The sequence below is a fragment of the Thamnophis sirtalis genome, unplaced genomic scaffold, assembly GCF_051295495.1.
Source record: "Thamnophis sirtalis isolate CommonGarterSnake01/CBP01778 unplaced genomic scaffold, rThaSir2_p1.2 scaffold_4, whole genome shotgun sequence".
NCBI lineage: Eukaryota > Metazoa > Chordata > Lepidosauria > Squamata > Natricidae > Thamnophis > Thamnophis sirtalis.
In genome coordinates this window covers 52,809,591-52,828,866 of record NW_028261384.1, presented here as the reverse complement: position 1 = coordinate 52,828,866, position 19,276 = coordinate 52,809,591, and the positions used below count along the sequence as shown (strand labels likewise).

General features: G+C 41.4%; 1 protein-coding gene across 6 annotated transcripts in view; it reads right to left on the bottom strand.

Annotated features, from left to right (window-relative positions):
• NOD1 (nucleotide binding oligomerization domain containing 1) overlaps nucleotides 1–19,093 on the bottom strand; it is a 63,597-nt gene extending 44,504 nt beyond the window's left edge. For 4 of the 6 annotated variants that reach the window (XR_015696371.1, XM_087712919.1, XM_087712922.1 and 1 more), the window contains exons 1-3: nucleotides 18,991–19,093; nucleotides 12,600–12,912; nucleotides 6,216–6,390 (exon numbers count right to left, since the gene is read on the bottom strand). Coding sequence is in view for 5 of the 6 variants with exons in the window: in XM_087712919.1 (XP_087569045.1) it covers nucleotides 6,216–6,390; nucleotides 12,600–12,815 (391 nt within the window). In the remaining variant the exon portion in view is untranslated. The other 2 variants (XM_087712920.1, XM_087712921.1) reach the window with 2 other exon arrangements.
• Between the last annotated feature and the right edge of the window lie 183 nt (nucleotides 19,094–19,276).

The following is a 19,276-nucleotide window of genomic DNA, read 5'->3' as shown; positions in this document are numbered from 1 at the left end:
TTTAAACATCATTTCCCTCAGATTAACATATTTCCAACTTGCAAATTGTCACAGGATTAATTTACTCTGTCCGAACCCAATTGCAATAATAAACTATATTAAAATATCTATTGTATAAAAGTATATACATTTTTCACTTACATTGCCCTGTGTGGAAAGTAAGTCTCCCAAATGTAATGGTTATAATGCCTATTGTTTTGTTTTGTGGCAAGTAGTTACAAAGAATTCAATACAATTAGTCCTTGACTTACAACAGTCATTTAGTGACTATTCAAAGTTATAATGGCACTGAAAAAAGTGATTTATTACCATTTTTCACACTTACAATCATTGCAGCAATCCGATAGTCATACAATCAAAATTCAGATGCTTGGAAACTGATTCATATTTATGACAGTTGCAGTGTCCCAGGATTATGTGAACACCTTTTGTGACCTTCTGAAAAGCAATATCAATGGGGAAACCAAATCGACTTAACAACCACTTTGCTCCTGATTTGTTTTCAACTCCACTGTTATTCCTCCTCTCTAAATCACTGAGCTCACATTTTAATATGATCCAGATTTATTCAGCCACTCAGTTCTAAACCTTTATTTTGTTTCTTTTATTTCTTAAGAACCAATTCTTACCATACTCCACTAATTTTTATTTTTCTCTTTACACATCCAACTCTCATTCCCATATAACAAATTAAGCAGGAGCATGCTTTTGTAAGCTGCCATTTTACATTTCCTTCAATATACTTTAATTTCTCACAATAAAACACATTGCAATTCGCTGCTTTTATACCAACATCTATACTTGCAGTCTGATAATAAAACATCTCCATCCATTTCCTCATTCTAAGAAAATACCTATCTGCATTTCTGTTTAACTTCCAATTGTTTACTACATTTCCCAGTGAAGCATAGAACCTTCATCTATGATAATTAATTTTCAAATCCATATCTTTATTTAATCAAACAGTCTATTGGTCATTAACTTCAAATCATATATGTTCTCAGCCAATGACATGGTAGTAATAGCATAAATAGTAAATTGTTGTAGTCCAGCAGGAGCCGTTGGAGCTGCCACCAGACTCCAACAGCGAGGGGCCCTATGAGTTGGCGCTGGAGGATGTGGAGGACCCTGGACAGGGTTCCCACTCTGAGCAGGGCGCAGAGAGACTGATTGGCCACCAGGTGGCGCCTGAGCCTTGGACCAGTGGGGAGGAGACAAGGGAGAGTGAGCCAGAAACCAGCAGTGAGTTGTTCCTGGATGCATGCCGTCGAAGAGCTACTGGGTGTCAAGAACAATTACGTAATTACAGGAGGTAATTGTGCTCAGCTGGTGGTCATTAGGCTCCTCTCCAGATTATAAAAAAGACTGCTTGTGCCACGCCCTTCTTGCAGAAGTCAACGCTTGACTAAAGAGAACGTCACTAACTTGGCAGGCTGGATTGCTGCCAAGGTTTGTCTGAATTGCTGCCAAGGTTTGTCAGACTTGCTGCCAAGGTCCTTATCTGTTTGTTTGTTTGTTTGGCTTTCAGCAACGGAGATTCTGGTCTTGCTATTAAAGGACATTCTAATTAAGCTTTTCTCGGCTTTCGTTACTGGACGGAGGAGGGGGGTCAGAACAATAAATAGGACAGGTAGTCCTCAACTTGCAACCACAATTGAGCCCAAAATTTGTTGCTAAACAATTCTGTTATTAAGTGAATTGTGTTCTAATTTAGTTTAGTTTTTGTCACAATTGGTGGTGATGATGATGATAATAATAATAATAACAACAACAACAACAACAACAGGTACATTAAAGAAAGAAACAGAGTCACTAATCCTGGCTGCGCAAGAACAAGCTATCCATACCAATGCCATTAAGGCCAAAATCGAAAAATCCTCTGATGATGCCAAATGCAGACTTTGCAAAGAAGCTGATGAAACTGTTGATCACATACTCAGCTGCTGTAAAAAAATCACGCAGACTGATTATAAATTGCAGCACAATTCAGTAGCACAAATGATCCATTGGAATTTGTGCAAAAATTATAATATTAAAACAGCAACAAACTGGTGGGAACATCAGCCTGAAAAAGTCACTGAAAATCAGATGGTCAAGATCTTGTGGGATTTCTGTATACAAACGGACAAAATACTGGTGCATAATACACCAGACATCACACTATGCGGATGACACTCAGTTGTATCTGTCCGCCCCGTGCCAACTCAGTGAAGCAGTCGACGTGATGTGCCAGTGCCTTGAGGCTGTCAGGGTCTGGATGGAGGTTAACAAGCTTGTGCTCAATCCAGACAAGACCGAGTGGCTGTTGTGTTTTCCTCCCAAAAATTTGGTTAGTATTCCATCACTCAGGCTGGGGGGTGAAATTTTACGCCCCTCAGACAGGGCTCGCAACTTGGGAGTCCTCCTGGACCCACAGCTGACTTTAGAACATCATTTGTCAGCTGTGACCAGGGGGGCATTTGTCCAGGTTCGCCTGGTGCACCAGTTGCGTCCCTACCTGAATCGGGAGGCACTCGCAACAGTCACTCACGCCCTCGTGACCTCAAGACTGGACTACTGCAATGCGCTCTACATGGGGCAGCCCTTGAAGAGCATTTGGAGAGTTCAACTGGTCCAGAACGCAGCCGCGCGAGCGATTGTGGATGTACCTCGATACACCCACGTTACACCTATCCTCCGCGAGCTGCACTGGCTTCCAATCGGTCTCCGGATATGCTTCAAGGTGCTAGTTATTACTTATAAAGCCCTTCATGGTATTGGACCTGGGTACTTGAGAGACCGCCTGCTGCCAATTACCTCCCAAAGACCCATTAGATCGCACAGGGCCGGCCTCCTCCGGGTTCCATCCACCAGCCAATGCCATCTGGCTACGACCCGGGGGAGGGCCTTCTCTGTTGCAGCTCCGGCCCTTTGGAACGAACTCCCCGCAGAGATTCGGACCCTCACCTCTCTTCCTGCTTTCCGAAAAGCTGTTAAAACCTGGCTGTGTCGGCAGGCCTGGGGTTGATGAGCTCCCCTCCCCTCTCGACAGGTGTGGTTGTTGGTCATTTTAAATGTCTATTTTATACTTGTATGTTTCCCCTTCCTGTTTAAGTTGTTCGCCGCCCTGAGTCCCTTACTCTGCTGAAACAGCAAGACCTGCTGATGTCATCCAGTAGTGTTAGAGGGCAACCTATGGTTTCTTGTGACGAATTGATCACTCTCTGTAGTGCCTTCCTGTCCGCAGCTGTTAAACCAGCATACCATACTGTTATACAGTATGTGAGGACACTTTCTACCATGGACTGATATAAAGAAGTCATCAGCCATTGTTTCACCTGATTTTTCTATAGGACTCTAAAGAAATGAAGTCTGTTGAACCTTACTAATCACCAGGGACATGTTGTTTTTCCACATGAGATCTTGACTAATGAGCACTCCCAAGAATTTAAAAGAGGAAACTCTCTCCACACAGCCCCCCTTTATATATAGTGGGGCAGGTTCCTCTCTCTGCTTCTGGAAGAGCACCATCTCTTTTGTCTTGTTAGTATTTAGATGTAGGTTGTTTTTTGAACACAAAAGACAATACCTTCTGGACTTCTTCCCTGTATGTTGATTCATCCCCTCTAGTTATAAGCCCCAGCACCATTGTGTCGTCTGCAAACTTTATTATGATATTGGATGGATCAGAGGATATGCAGTCATATGTATATAGCAAGTACAGGTAGGGGCTGAGCACACACCCCTGAGGGGAACCTGTGCTGAGCTTCATGGTGGAAGATGTAAAGGACCCAACCCTTATAGTTTGTGGGCGGTCCATCAGGAAGTCTTTGACCCAGTCACAAGTGAGGGGAGGGAAATTCAGATCAGTCAGTTTTTCAATGAGAATGCCTGGTAAGATGGTATTAAAGGCCAAGGTATAGTCTATAAAAAACATTCTGGCATCATTGCCAGATTTCTCAAGATGTTTCAGTGTAGTATGTAGAGCAGTCTTCTGTTTGTTTGTTTGTTTGTTTGTTTGTTTGTTTGTTTTTTATTTATTTATTTATTTATTTATTTATTTATTTATTTATTTATTTATTTATTTATTTATTTATTTATTTATAGGGTTTGTATGCCGCCCACTCTCGAGAGACTCAGGGTGGCTTACAGATAAAAGGGAAGGGGGAACATACACAAAATTAAAAAAACAACATTAAAATTCCACAACATTCATAGCTTAGGATGGGGCTGGATGAATCAACAGCCAGAACAGCCAGGTCTTGGTCGCTTTGCGGAAGGCCGGAAGGGTAGTAAGGGTCCAGATCTCCACGGGAAGATCGTTTCATAGGGCCGGAGCAGCTACAGAGAAGGCCCTCCCCCGGGGAGTCACCAGCTGACATTGACCGGCAGATGGAATCCGGAGGAGGCCTAGTCTGTGTGATCTTCTGGGTCTCTGGGAGCTAAATGGCAGGAGGCAGTCTCTCAGGTAGCCAGGTCCTATACCATGTAAGGCTTTAAAAGTAACGACTAGCACCTTGAAGTGTGTCCAGAGACCAATGGGAAGCCAGTGGAGCTCGCGGAGGATAGGTGTAACATGTGTGTACCTAGGTACGCCCACTATCACTCGCGCGACTGCATTCTGGACTAACTGAAGTCTTTGAACACTCTTCAAGGGCATGTAGAACGCATTACAGTAATCCAGTCTTGAGGTGATGAGGGCGTGAGTGACATCCGAAGGGCCTCCCGGTCCAGATAGGGTCGCAACTGGTGCACCAGGTGAACCTGGGCAAAGGCCCCCCTGGTCACAGCTGACAAGTGATGTTCTAGCGTCAGCTGCGGATCCAGGAGGACTCCCAAATTGTGAACCCTCTCTGAGGGGCATCTAGTTTCACCCCCGCCCCAGGCTAAGAGATGGAATAGCTGGACCATCCTTGGGAGGTTGACCTGTTTCTATAAGCAAACTGGTGTTGATCGAAATTTGGTGAAAGAAAGGACCTGAGGTTTGTAGGACCAGTCTTTCAAAGCACTTCATCACTATAGATGTCAGTACAATTGGTCTATAGTCATTCAGGTTGTTTATGGCTGCTTTCTTCGGAACTGGGATGATTGTGGCTGCTTTCAAGCTTGATGGAACTTTAGCCAATTGCAGAAAGATGTTAAAAATACTTGTCAGGATCCCTGTTAATTGGTCAGCACAGGTTTTTACCACTTTCCCCAGCCCCCCCACCCAACCTGGACTTGCAGCTTTGTTGGGATTTACAGCCTTCAGCATAGCTCTCACTTGATGTTCATGCTGGGAGAGTGGCTGGAGATTAGAGGGCTTTTGAGCTAGAGCCACAGAGACTGATCTTTTGACCTCAAAGTGGGCGAAGAAGCTATTCAGCTCCTCCACCAGCAGGGCATCAGCATTGGCTATTTTCATCGTATTTCCCTTATAATTGGTTAGATGTTGTAGCCCTTGCCACACCTGTCTTGGGTTATTATCTGCCAGATGCTTCTCTACTTTTTGTTTGTATTTCTGTTTAGCTGCCTTAATGCCTCTCCTCAAGTTTGCCCTGGCCTCATTGTATTCATCTTTTTACCTGTCTTGAAGGTGGAGTTTCGGGCTCTCAGAAGTGATTGTACCTCTGCTGACATCCAGGGTTTACGATTACTGTAAAAATTCTAATACACTTATTCACTGTTACATTGTCTGTGCATGTTTTAATGTATGAGAGTACAGTGTCAGTGAATTCTTGCAGCTCCAAATGTTCACATATGTTCCACTTAGTAGTCTCAAAGCAGTCCTGCAACTGGCAGGAGCAGTTGTTAAGTGAATCATGAAGATTCCAAGTCAATCTTGCTTCCCTTATTGACTTTGCTTGTCCAAAGCCAGCTGTGAGGATTACAAACAGTGGTCACATGATCCCAGGAAAGTACAACTGACCTAAATACACGCCAGTTGCTGAATGCCAGAATTTAGCTTATGTGATCATGGGGATGCTACAAGAGTGGTAAATGTGAAAAACAATCATGTCATTTTTGTCAGTTTTGTTACAACTTTAAAATGGTCACTAAACAAAGGGTTGTAAGTTGAGATCTACCTGTATATCCTCGCTTTTTAACTAGTCTTGGCTTTATCCTGATAGTTTTCTATGTTATATTATCACAATCACTACCACCATCAACATCATTATGCTTTGGTTTCTATATTGAAAAAGCTAATTTTAAAAATTAAAAGAGAAAGAGAAAACTTTCCTAACTGGATGTCTTACCTGGGTCAGTATTTTCCACAGGTTTGCTACAAATGACTTCTGATGGGTGGAAGCCAATCTCCTCCAACCAAGGATGTAAGTCATAGTAAGCATCACCAGCTTGTTGCAGGACATACAGGCAGTACTCTGCAACTTCCTCACCTTTACTTTGGGCTAGATCCAGAATTTTACGGACCTTAAGGAAAGATCAGATAAAGTCTCAAGCATATTTAGGCTATTTGTAACTATTCACTGAACCACCATCATACATAGTGAAATTGCTTGGTGCTACAAATGGCTATAACACAGAACAAATCTACATTCATTCTACATAAATGTTAATATAATTACAATTAATAAAATTACAATTAATGTAATTAATTGTCCCTGTATATTTAACAATCTCCTAACAACATCCAATACAATCTGGTGATAAGTTTGAAGTTACATTAAGACCAATGAGACACCTAATCCAGGAAATACAAGTGATGTACCTCAATGTCTGGAGGAATACTATTTTATTACATATACACATGTATTTATAATGGGTCATGAAAGTCTTTATGTGTTCACTATTATCTATAGAAGCTTCCATGTGATCTGGAATATGATGATTGAAAGTTTCTAGAATCAAAGGAAGCTCCCATATTTCATTTGAGGAATTCAAATTGTACTTGTCCATAGAAGTGCAGAATTCAGAAAGGGAGAAGATGGCAACCAGCCCAATCTGTTTATTTCTATATATTTTATGTCCTTAAGCAAGTAACAATACAAAGGGCTATGTAAAATAAACAAACTCTTTTACTGAATATTAATAGGATATTGCTAACATTGACAATATAAATGCATTGTCACAAAAAACAAAAGAAATCTGAAGCCAGCAAAATATTCCTGTGCATCAGTTTCTTGATAGATAGCAGCAAGTTTTGAAGCTTCAAATGCTGCTTAACTGGTTCATCAAGCAGATCAGCCAGAACCTTCTGGAAATGAATAATTATTAACTACAGAAACAGCTCAAAGATCATCAGATTCTGAAGGAACTAATTCCAAAAGGTGAGGGGAAAGCATTTAAAAGGCCACTTTTATCCAGAAGTTCAAATTTTACCTCTCATTGTTTGAATATCTATAGATATTGTCTTTCCATCCAGATTATTGTTGGAATGTTGAGTGAAGGAAACATTCTGAGACCCCAGGACCAGGCAACTCCGTGCACAGACCCAGGTAAGAAATTTTTGCCCCGAAGGATGGAAACATGCAATTGTACCTGGGTGGTCAGGAGAGTGATTGTGGGAGGTTTTTCAATGCTGAACACAGGTTCTGGGAACACTAGTGAATTCAGAGCGAATGCAGTCCCGAAAGGTTGTGGTTTCTTACTCCCACAAGGGGGAAGGCCAGCCTGAAGGGAAGCGGACTGGTGCATGGATTTAGAGTGGCCGTAAAATTGAAAAAACCATAGTCAGGGAAACTCTCAAGAGAATGGGGAATAGTTATAGTTATTGTGTTAAACCTATAGTTAAGTAGTTTTGAACTACTGTTTGGAACCGCTGATCTACAGGGTGGGGAGGAATTAGGGCTGTGTTAGCCCACCGGGACACGTTAAAAAGTTGTCTTTAAAAAGAAAAGTGGAGTTCAAACTTGTGCGAGAGCTCTGGCCAGATGCAAATGATGTGTGAAGGTCTCTATACATCTTCATCTTTAAAGAGAAGTCTGCTGGGAGATTCAATATAGATAGATAGGTAGAGCGGACTCAGGATTTTACACACAGAGCAGAAATATGAATAATCAGTGCTTGAGGAGATAGAACAATGGGTTTAATTTTGAGTAAAAGTGAAAAGTTACTAAAACAATTAGGAAGAATCCTGAATTGTAAATAGACCCAACTAGTCCTTTAGGGAAAATACTTAGAGGTTGGGAAGCCCCTCCATACGTTGGGCTGACCAAACAAGTTATGGTTAGCTTATGCTGTTATGTCTGGTAGGAAGATCTAGGAGTAGAAAGAAAGAAATACTGCAGTATTATAAAGATCTTGACAATTTATCATTCTCAAAAGAGCCAGAAAACTCTGAAAGAACTAAGAATAAAGAAGAAAAGGTTTATTCTTTTTTTCCCACCTGGGGTTTAGCAGGTAATAAAAAAGTAGCCCTATCTAAATGGGAGGACTCTGATAATTTGACTTGATCAATTTGAAGTGGCTTCTGTTAATACTTAGATGTGCATCTATAAAAATAGTGGGTAGAATTGAATGGGATAAAATTGATTGTGATATGTTTGGCTAGTTGACAAATTAAATAACCTTTTCAGCTTGGGCTTAGAGCTATGGGAAACAGGCAGTGTTTAGGGCCCCAAATCACATTTTTGATTAAAATTACTTCCTGAATTTTCCTATTGCTTGAAGAATGAGCTGCAGATTGAACAAAAAAAGAGAAGAGGAGATTTTGTCTCCACAGGGTGGATTTTTTTTTATATAAGTGAATGTGTGTGTTTGTGTGTAATCATTTCTAGACCTGAAATAATTGTAATGATTGGTTTGCATGAAATGGGATTTTTTACATGTGAAATTGGTTTACACAAGCAGTTTGATTGCAGTGCAAATGTTGAGAGTAAAAAGTTGGTGTGAATGTACTCTGATTTCCTTTTGTTTAAAGAAACTGAGAAAATTATTTTGTTGAGAGAATGCAGAGGGGGGAAAGGAGGGAGATTCGTGTGTGGTCTATTACATTTTTTTCCCTTGTCCTGTTAATTCAAGGACTTTTTTTCCTCTTTGAAGAGCAAGTAGCAGGAAAGAGGGGAAGTGCGGCTTTTCTGCTTCTTTTAACAATTTTTTTTCCTTTCCTCTTCTGTTTGAAAAAGGAGGGGCAAATGGGTGAAGTATTCATGTAGTTTTGCCTTTCATTGTTTTGGTTTTCTTATATTTTCTTTTCTGCTCTGAATATAATTTTGATTTTGTTATTTCTGGGAAATTTTTGAGGTTTAAGATGTTAAATTAAACCTACCATAAGACGCACCAGAGTATAAGACGCACCAAGGTTTTGAAGAGGCATTTTTTTAAAAAAAGTAGATAGGTAGATAGAGGAATAGAGAAGGAGAGAAAGAGAAATACAGTAGGTAGGGAGAGAGAGAGAGAGAGAGAAGTTAGTTAGGTAGGTAGGTAGGTAAAGGGGGAGAGAGAGAGAGAGAGAGAGAGAGAGAAATACAGTAGGGAGGGAGGGAGGGAGTGTGTAGGTAAGTAGGTAGGTAGAGGGATAGAGAGAGAGAAATAGAAAGAGAGAGAGAGAGAAATACATTAGGTAGGTAGGTAGGGAGAGAGAGTAGGTAGGTAAGTAAATGTTTCTAGGTGTATTTATCCATGTGCTGGAGAAGGAAATCGCTAACTATCTGCAGCACCTAATACTTCGTTTATGCTGGCACAGCACTTGATCAATGTAATTCTCATCAATCAGTTAGAGCTTTCCAAAAGGGGGGAAAAAGTTTTTGCACTCTGCAAACCTCCCAAAAACGGCCTGTTTTTTAAAAAAAGGCATGAATAGACTTGGGGGGGGGGCTTGCAGAGCTCCTGGGGGGTGGGGGGTGGGCAAAAAACAGCCTGTTTTTTGCTTGTTTGAGTTGAATTAGAAAATATGTACAGGAACTGTCCAGGTGTTTTTCCTCTTTTAAGACAGAAAGTCATTCATGCGCAAACGCCATCCTTGGACTTTGCAATACACCGGTTAAAAGCTGGACATGGCTGCTGATAAAGGCCTGGAGAAATGGAAAATTAACTCCAATTCGGGAAGGATCTTACATTGTCCTGTTAACTACTGGGACTGAAATTCAGACTGCTGAAAAAGACTCATTACTTCTGAAAGAGAGGGCCCTTGCCAGCCCCAAAGGAGTGGAAGGTTGAGTCTCACCAAGGGGACTCACTGAAGCTGAAGTTTCAACGGACTTAATGGGCTGGTGGACAATCATCCTACTGATAGGAGGGGTAATATTTGCACTCAGACTATTTTTTGTGTTTTTGCTATGTAGAGCAGAGTGGTTGCTTATGCTCTTCCCTCAACTGAAGAAAACCATGATTGAACAAATTCCATTGCGTGCCCTCCTGGATGTGTTGGTTTTGTAATTATACTTGTGTATGTTGTTCTCATTGTATCGATTGTGGTTTGGGTGTTGGATGTAAGGTATTTATATACCAATTAATCACTGGGAAATGGAACACAATATAAAGAATTTGGAATTGGAATAGATGAGGAAGGAAAAGATCCATAGCGTTGGCTAGTATTGAAAATAGAAACCACAAAACTAAAACCAATACACAAAAGTATATTTTAGTCATACTATCAAGAATTTGAAAAATTAGATTTCCCTGAATTTCCTAAGAGAATTGTAAATATGTTTGTACAATTGGCTGAAGAGATTGGTGGGGGGGGGGACCTCTTACGGTAAAGAACTGTTTTAGGTGTGGAGGAACAAACATGGGAGAACTGTGGCCGTGGGAAGCACATGAATTAAACCACGATACAGTGGTTGAGATGTGGAACAATGAAACTTTAAAATTTACAAAAGGCAAGAAGGGGACTTGGGTTTTGACAACGAATTTTGTAGGAAAAGTGTGTTATGAGCGAAGAAGGAAACAGAAAGGTAGCAGTAGGAGATATTATTTGCCTAACTGTATGGAATAACAACAATTGGTGGGGAGGAAATGGGACTATGAAAGAAGAGGAAACACTAAGTCAAATAACTGAAATGCCTTAACTGAAAGATCCTGAAAGTGATAGCCTGGAATGGTATGTATTGAATATGTAGAAAGTATGCCATATTTACCTTAGGGTGATATGGATCTTGTGTATTAGGAATAATACAATGAAGCTTTTTCCTCCTCCCCATTGAACAAAAACAACTGCTGGGATTAACTGTATATGATGATTTATTAAGCAGAAATCGAGAAAAAAGATCTGTACAACCTAGTGATATACAGATTGGAGAGTGGAAAGATGATGAATGGACTCCAAAGAAGGTAATCTATTATTATGGACCTGCCACATGGGCAGAAGATGGTACCTTAGGTGCCAGAGACCCAATATATATTTTAAATAGTGTAATTCGATTACAAGCAGTGCTCGAAGTATTAATTAATGACACAGTAAGTATTTTAAAACATTTAGCTAAGGAGAGTGTAAAGTCTCAGACTTATATTATGCAGAATAGATTGGCTTTAGATTATTTTCTAGCTAAAGAAGAAGGTATATGTGGAAAAATTTTGAGTAATTGTAATAGGTGAGAGTGGGAATTGTTGAAATAGATGAGAGTGGGAAAGTAGTAAAGGAAATTACAGACTGAATGATAAAGCTAGCCCATGTTCCAGCCCAAACCTGGAAAGGGCTAACTTTAAATGGGAAAATGATTGGTTTGGTGGGTGGTTTACAAACTGGAAAGACTTAGCAACATTTGCAATATTAGGATTCCTAGCTATCATGTTTTTACCGTGCTTGATTCCTCTCATATAAATGTTAATAAAAAGGACTATAAGTGGTATGACCTTAATAACTACATCAATCACAAATGGAAAGAAAGACCTATACTAATAATGAAAGTGGGGAAGCAGGGGATGGAGATGGAGAATTCTGAATATAAAAATTTGCTTCCATATGAACCTAAGGAGAAGTTAGGACATTATGAATTATTGTAGGTATAAAAAATTGCAGGTATAAAAGAGTAAGTTACTAAGAAGAGAAAAAGTAGGAGTGAAGAAAAGGATATTAAGTTACTCTTTTATAAAATGTTAAAAGGTTGCCTTTGTATTCTTTTACAATGTCAAATGTATAAGCCATTATATTCTTTCCTAAAATGTATAATACATTATTGTGTTTTTACTAACTACAAAATATGTTAAGTAAACAGGACAAGATAAACCTTTGTTATTCCAAGTCATTTAAAGGTGCCTACGTACAAGGTAGATAGGAAGCCATCTGCTCAGACGAAAGGCACCAGAAAAACCATATAAGAGATAGGGGCCTCTCAAGAAAATGTCAAGTTCACCCTTTAGAATATGGAATGACGAAAGAAACGATGTAAATGAATGAGTAGGAAGGGGGAAGTTTCTTAGGAGTAGCGTCTATAAAATGTATTGTTTGAATGTTATTCTTTGCTCTCCTTGTACTCAATCCACTTGGGAGGAGACTTGGAGGCCGCTTTTGCAAATACTTTTCTATTTTTCTGTAAATAAACCTTTTTGAATGTGAACCAGACTTGTCTGTGTGTTGTGAGGATTTGATAATTGGGTTTTTATCACACGCTCTAGCCAGCCATGCTCACTTGCCTATATGAAAGATTGTGAGTAAAGACATGGTTTATAGAGTGCACTAAACCATGATTTATTATTAAACTACACTTAAGCCAAAGACTGAAATAAAATATATACTGTACCTTGTCTGCTTGTGTAGAAAACTGTGCAGCAATCTCTGCATCTTCTATGGAGAAATAGTCATTCTTAATCAAGTTGTCAATCAAACACTGGGTATTGCGGATTCGATTGACTAGCAATTCTCTGTGGACTTTCAGTGAGTTTACGAAGGACAATGAATCTCCTCCTGCTGTAGCTTTGTGGATAATTTTTGTTTTATCAGTTAGCTGCTCTGCCATTATAGTAAGAGGTTGTGCTTTCCAAACTCATACTTGGGCAGCTACATACATTAAGAGCTGATTTCAACAGGACAATCAATGCCTCACTTTGGTGGATCTGCAAAGATAAAAATGTATTATAACATTCAGCTTTTTAAAACATTAGAGTCTTCTTTCCAACCCACTTTAACATTCTATAGTTGAGTGTTAGACAGAAGGTTCCATAAAATCCAATTTTATTAGAAAAAACATTAATGAACCAGAGACATTAGTGCATGTGTTTTACTTTGTCTTCCTGTTTTATTTTGCTTACTTTCCATCTGTATAAATTTTAACTGGTACGTTCTTAGGGCTTTATTGCTTTTATTTCAGCTGTTGGACTACATTGCAGATCCTTGATTGCAAATAAAATGTCTGATGTTATAGATTAAGGCTGAAGAATCAATGGTCATCTTGCTAGAGATATGTCCACTCTAAAACAGTTCTACTTAAATCAATTCTGATTTGTCTCACTGTTTTCAGTAGTACCATTACCTTATGATTAAATCTAGATTGGTCAACTGAAAGCAAACTAATCATACTTATTTGGAAGTAAGGGTACTAACACTGTACAATGGCTAATTTAAACTAGAATTAATTTACAAAATAAGCCATAATAGCTGGCTTCATACATGTATGGCTTAATGTTTCAGTGAGAAATAAACCACATTTTCTTAAGCCACAGTGGTTGAACTGATACAACATGGAAAGCCAAAATCAAAAAATGTTCCAGTTGCTTTATATTGGTTTACATTGTAAGAGATTGGTCAAGAAATTTAAAATACTCACCTTTTAATTTTTATGAGCATAGGACAAGTAAACTATTTTTATTTTATAACAACTTTCACTTCTTCTTGTCAGAAAAAGATTCTGGTCATCTTAGAAAAATCTATCAGATTTTACTCACACCCTGCTTCAACTTAGCTACCGTATATACTCGAGTATAGGCCGACCCAAATATAAGCCGAGACACCTAATATTACCACAAAAAACTGGAAAAGTTATTGACTCGAGTATAAGCCTAGGGTGGGAAATGCAGCAGCTACCAGTAAATTTCAAAAATAAAAATAGATACCAATAAATATTTGAATATTTATTTCAAAGAAAAACAGTAAACTAGCTCTGTAAGTGGAAAAGAGCTTGGAAAGCGGGGGATTACGCCGTCTTGGCCAGCCGATCCCCTCCCCATCCCGTCCTCTTTTCTCTGCCGGAACCTGGGTGAGGGGACTCAGCGGCGACCGCCTCCATCCCCGCGCCTCAAACCCTCTTCCTCCCCTCCACTCCAAAACTCCTCGGGGCAGATGGCGAAGGAGGGGTGGAGGTAGAAGCGTTCAGTTTTAAAAAAAAGACTGGGGAAAAAAAGAATTGAATTGAAAACAGTAACGAGAGAGACAAAAATCAGAGTATTCATAAATACCCCCAACCCAACACTTTTTTTGTGCTTTTTTGCGCTTCGCTCCAGGATCCAGATGAGGAAGGCTACGGCCGTTCCCAAAATTTTTTCCTCTCCCCCTTTCTCTCTCTTTCCCCCCCACAAAAAGCAGGACGTAATAGAGCTGTTTCGAGTCCCGATCATTCGGGATCCATTCAGAATCCTCTCGCCGCCAAACTCTTAAAGCTTTATCAACTCTACAACAAACCCCTTTTTCTCCCCTCTTCTTCCCTCCTTTTCTTCTCTTTTTTTCCTTTCTTTTCCTTTCTTTTCTTTTCTTTCTCCCGCAGACACACGCCCCGAATTTTTGCCGATTCTTAACCGCCATTGGGGGGAATGGAAAAAGTGGAAAAGGCAATATTCTATCCTATCTGGAATAACACGGGGGATTCTCAGTCATCCTGGAGCTCCCTGGACATCGCAGCAGCCCCAAGTGCGCGGGATCTCAGCGTTTTTCGCATCGGGCGTGTTGCAAGAAGAGGGAGTGAGCTTAACATCTCAGCTTTGCTGCCCAGCACTGGCAGAGAGGTGGCTCCCCCCGTGCTCAGAGCACCTGAGCTGGGCACCGCGTTACCCCTGCCCTGCCTACTCAGACCAGCTGAGCCTCCCTGGACATCACAGCAGCCCCAAGTGCGCGGGATCTCAGCGTTTTTCGCATCGGGGCGTGCTGCAAGAAGAGGGAGTGAGCTTAACATCTCAGCTTTGCGGCCCAGCGCTGGCAGAGGGGAATCCCGTCTCGGCCTCGGGTGGCTGCGGCAGAAGCAGCGAGCGTGGGGGCAACACTTCACTGGGAGTGACCTCTCTTTCTCCGCTGCATAGGGATGTGGGGAAAGAGCTCGGGCACCCAGTTTTCTCTCCCCCCCTTCTTTCCTTCTCTCTCTCTGCTCTGGGAAAGGAGCAGTGCTCTGGCGAGCCCCGAGAGATTCCCCCGATCTCTCTCTCTCTCTCTCTCTCTCTCCTGGCCCTTCCAAGCCGAGGCGGCGGGGGCGGGAAGAGGAGTCCGAGGGGGAGGGAGGGAGGAAAGGGAGGCGGCTGCGGCGGCTGGGCGATGGCCAGCAGCGGCTGAAGCAGGGGGAGGGAGAGCGAGATTTTGGTGAGGCGGCCGCGGGAAGGACCGAGGGAGGAGGAGAGGACGGGGCTGCTTGGGAACGGAGAGGCAGGAGAGCGAGGCGGCTGCGGCGTGGTCGCTGGGAACCGCGCAGCACAGGTGCCGCCACACCACGCTGCGCGGCAAACTGACACAGAGGGAGGGGAAACTCACAGGGGCGCCGGGCCATTCACGAGCATCACCCAGTGGCATGGCCCCGCCCCTTTTTCTTCTCCATTTCAGGCAAATTTTTCACTGACTCGAGTATAAGCCGAGGCGGCTTTTTTCAGCCCAAAAAGTGGGCTGAAAAACTTGGCTTATACTTGAGTATATACGGTAACCCTTTTTCAGAACAGAGGAGGAAGAAAAAAAGGGGAACAAAAACAAATATTGTGGCAATAACCATGTTTCACTTATTTAGGGAGGGAGTTGATTCAAGCAATATCTCTCACTATATCTTATTAGTAAATGTGTAAGAAATCTAAGGGGGAAAACGTCTCAAAAAGAGAGATCTTGCATTATAATACAATGGGCACATTCAGAGTATTTAATTATTTAATCCCAGGTAGTTCTTGCTTCCAACCAGTCGCTTGGCAAACTTTTGACATTATTGTGTCTTCCCTGGGGTTACTTACAATCTGTATTCAAAATTCTAATGTTTGCCCTCCCTCAGTCACATGGTCACACTTATGAATGACTGCAATGCCCTGCAGTCACACAGTCAGCTACCATCACATGATCATGATTTTCAATGTTCCCTGCCAGCTTCCCGTAAGCAAAGTTTTTGAGGAATCCAGTAGAAAGTTGCTTGTGCTTTTTTGGCTGCCCATGGTCATTCATTATATAGTTACTGAATTTCCAATCTTTTCTCCATTTTATTTTTATAGCAAACATGTGACATAGGTAGAGTTGAAAGACAGTGCTTGCTCCTGGTAGAGCTTTAGAGTAAGTATCTGCATCTCTGAATATATTAGCACATCTAGTTAACAATCTGATTACTACAGTCTACTGGCTCTCCTAGAGCCAAGGTGGCGCAGTGGTTAGATGCAGCACTGCAGGCTACTGCTAGATCAGCAGGTCAGCGGTTCAAATCTCACCGGCTCAGGGTTGACTCAGCCTTCCATCCTTCCGAGGTGGGTAAAATGAGGACCCAGATTGTTGGGGGCAATATGCTGACTCTCTGTAAACCGCTTAGAGAGGCCTGAAAGGCCTATGAAGCGGTATATAAGTCCACTGCTATTGCTATTGCTATTGCTATTCATTCTTCCACTTAATTGTGAGATGGGGGGACTTTAGTTAGAAAAGCTCTAATAGACCAACTCCTGGATTTTAAAATGTAACATTAAGAAAAAGTTTACAAATTCAGACTGCTAAACAAATCATAGGCTCCTAACTTTTAGAAATTCAGTATTTCCATTCTATTATTAAAGTTGGGGCTAAATCCTTCCATACTTCTGACAACTCAAATGGAAGCTTGCTTAAAACAAAATGTTCATCATCTTTGGCCTAGCATCCATCATGTACCAACCCATACCAGCTGGAAATCCTGAGAGTAGTCATTCTTACACAGCAATAGCAGAGAGGTTTTCAATTCTCATTTAATGTTATTTTTCCATTGCTGATATTTTGAAACACAGAGATGGATAAGAAGAAAATAAAATATTTTTTATTACAAGGAGCCAGTTCTCTTGGAAAACTTTTCTACACTGAAAGCTCTCAAATAAAATTATTTATCAGTGAGAAGAAGTTGTATGAACTGTGTCTTTGTGATGAGTTGAATTATTTCAATTCAGACACAGTCCTACAGTTGCACCTCAAGAAAATTAAACTAGTTAAGACTAATTTGGGTTTCCCCTTAACTCAAAGCTTAAAACCCATTCCATGTACACCCTAGCAGCCTAGCCAATAAGAAACTCTACTTAGCCTTTTGCTCATCTTATGGTGTTGCTGAACTGCTTAATCACAAATTATAGCTTAGATTTAAGATGTTTGTTCTAGAAAACAGGCAACTGACAGAATTGCAAAAGCTAACATCTATGATAGCTGTTGTGATGTGAAATCATTGTTAATCTGAGAAACAGTTATTAGTCCACACTCAGTCTGACAACTTCATGACAGGGTTTCACTATGGGTCTGTCTTGTCCAATTGTCTAACTACTGCATTAGGCCTATGGCATGCAACTGAACCCTTTGGGTGTCTTGCGTTTCCTCTTCAAGCAGTCCCAGTTAACACAAGTAATGTCAGGGGAGTGTTAATATTGTAGCCTCAAATATCTGCTAAATACTGCCTATCCCTGAAGTACATTTAGTTAGTTCTGGTTTCTTCTATATTATGGCCCTGACCTGCCTTCTCCTCTTCTTAAACCCTCAGCTTGCATTCACAGCTCCTTCAGCACAATTGTGTCATACTTTGCAGCAACAGCTTGTAATTTTTAGTCACTTGGTAGATAATCCACCACTTGTGTCGTGGGTAAGAAGTCACTCACCAAATTCAAGTATCAGTCCATGGCTGTGCGACTATCATTCCATGTTAGGAATTAAAGTTAAAAACTGGTTCTGCCACTGGAATTGATGCTGCTAGGGAGTTCCCTTCTATATCCTTGAAGTGTTATAGAATTTGACTTCCTATCTTATTATCAGCAATAAGTCTGCTTCACAGTGCTGGCTCCTGATCACACATCTTGCTACTGCTTGCATCTGACAGTAGTTTCAACCCAATACATTTTCCGATGTCTCATTAAGGGAAGACTGGCACAGGCTTTTAAGTATTACTCTTATCCATACCCTACCCTTTGATCAAAACTCACAAGATTTTAAAGCACTGCAGCTTGTTAGCATCTGATGTCAGGTGAAACTTAGCCAATGTTCTGCAATCTGATTTAAATAAACTGTGGCTTTCTGAGAAAACAAAACGGAGCACTGCTGGTTTTGGGAAAGGCTGTTTTCCTCTCCTTTTTATTATCAGCTGCTCTCAGAAAAGGCTTTTCAAGAATTTTTTTATTAGATCTTCCTTGCCTCCTTGCTCATGTTTATTGATAGCTTGTAAGTTGACATTTTTCTCCACTAATATAATCTATTCCTCTTTCCATGAAAGGTTCACATTTCTTTCCTGCCAGGCGTTCCAAAGAAGGAATCGCACTTTCGGTTTTAACAGCCTATCTTCCCTTTTACAACTACCCAAGAGATAGAACAGATTCCCGCACTGTCAGACTCTGAAACCGTAAACAATTTCATCGGTTTGAACTTTTAAGGCACATACATTTACTCGTGCGCTTCTCCAGTGCCAGTTACCAATTCGAACGGCAACTCTTTCCAAGACGATCGGAACTATTTAAGGATCTGCAGAAAAGAGCTCAAGCGGTGCCGAAAAGAGCATCGATCTCTCCTTTTCCGAGTTGCATTTGTGTTGTTTGTAAGATGCTTAATGCAGCCCCCGTTGCCTCGCCTAGCCCAACGAGCAGCGCAACTACAATGAAGCGAAAGTCATTTGTGCCCTACTCACACTTCTTTGCCGGGCCTCAGCTCCAAATTCCCGTGTCTCCGCAACCCCAGGGGCCTTTTTTTCCTGTTCCCCAACTGTTTTCATACGTTCTGTACACTCCCGCCCCCACCAACCTCGGGGCGCACTTCAAGCATACCTGCACGCGGATAGACAGGGCTCGCGAAAGAAAAAATAGCAGAGGCGGGGCGAGGGTCGGGGCTCATCAATCGGGCTTCCTGCGGGTGCGGCGGGAACTTCAGCGTCAAAGGAAAGTCCACGCCCTGCCTTTCCTCATTCGAAACCCCCGCCCCCGAGATCCCTGCCAGGACAGCCCTCCGAGTCCTCCCAATTGGCGTCGGTCAGCCTCGCCTTGCTCTCTGCAGGACTGGAAGGAAGCCGGCAGAGGTCCTCGCACCCAAATTTTATGAATTTCACTTCATAGT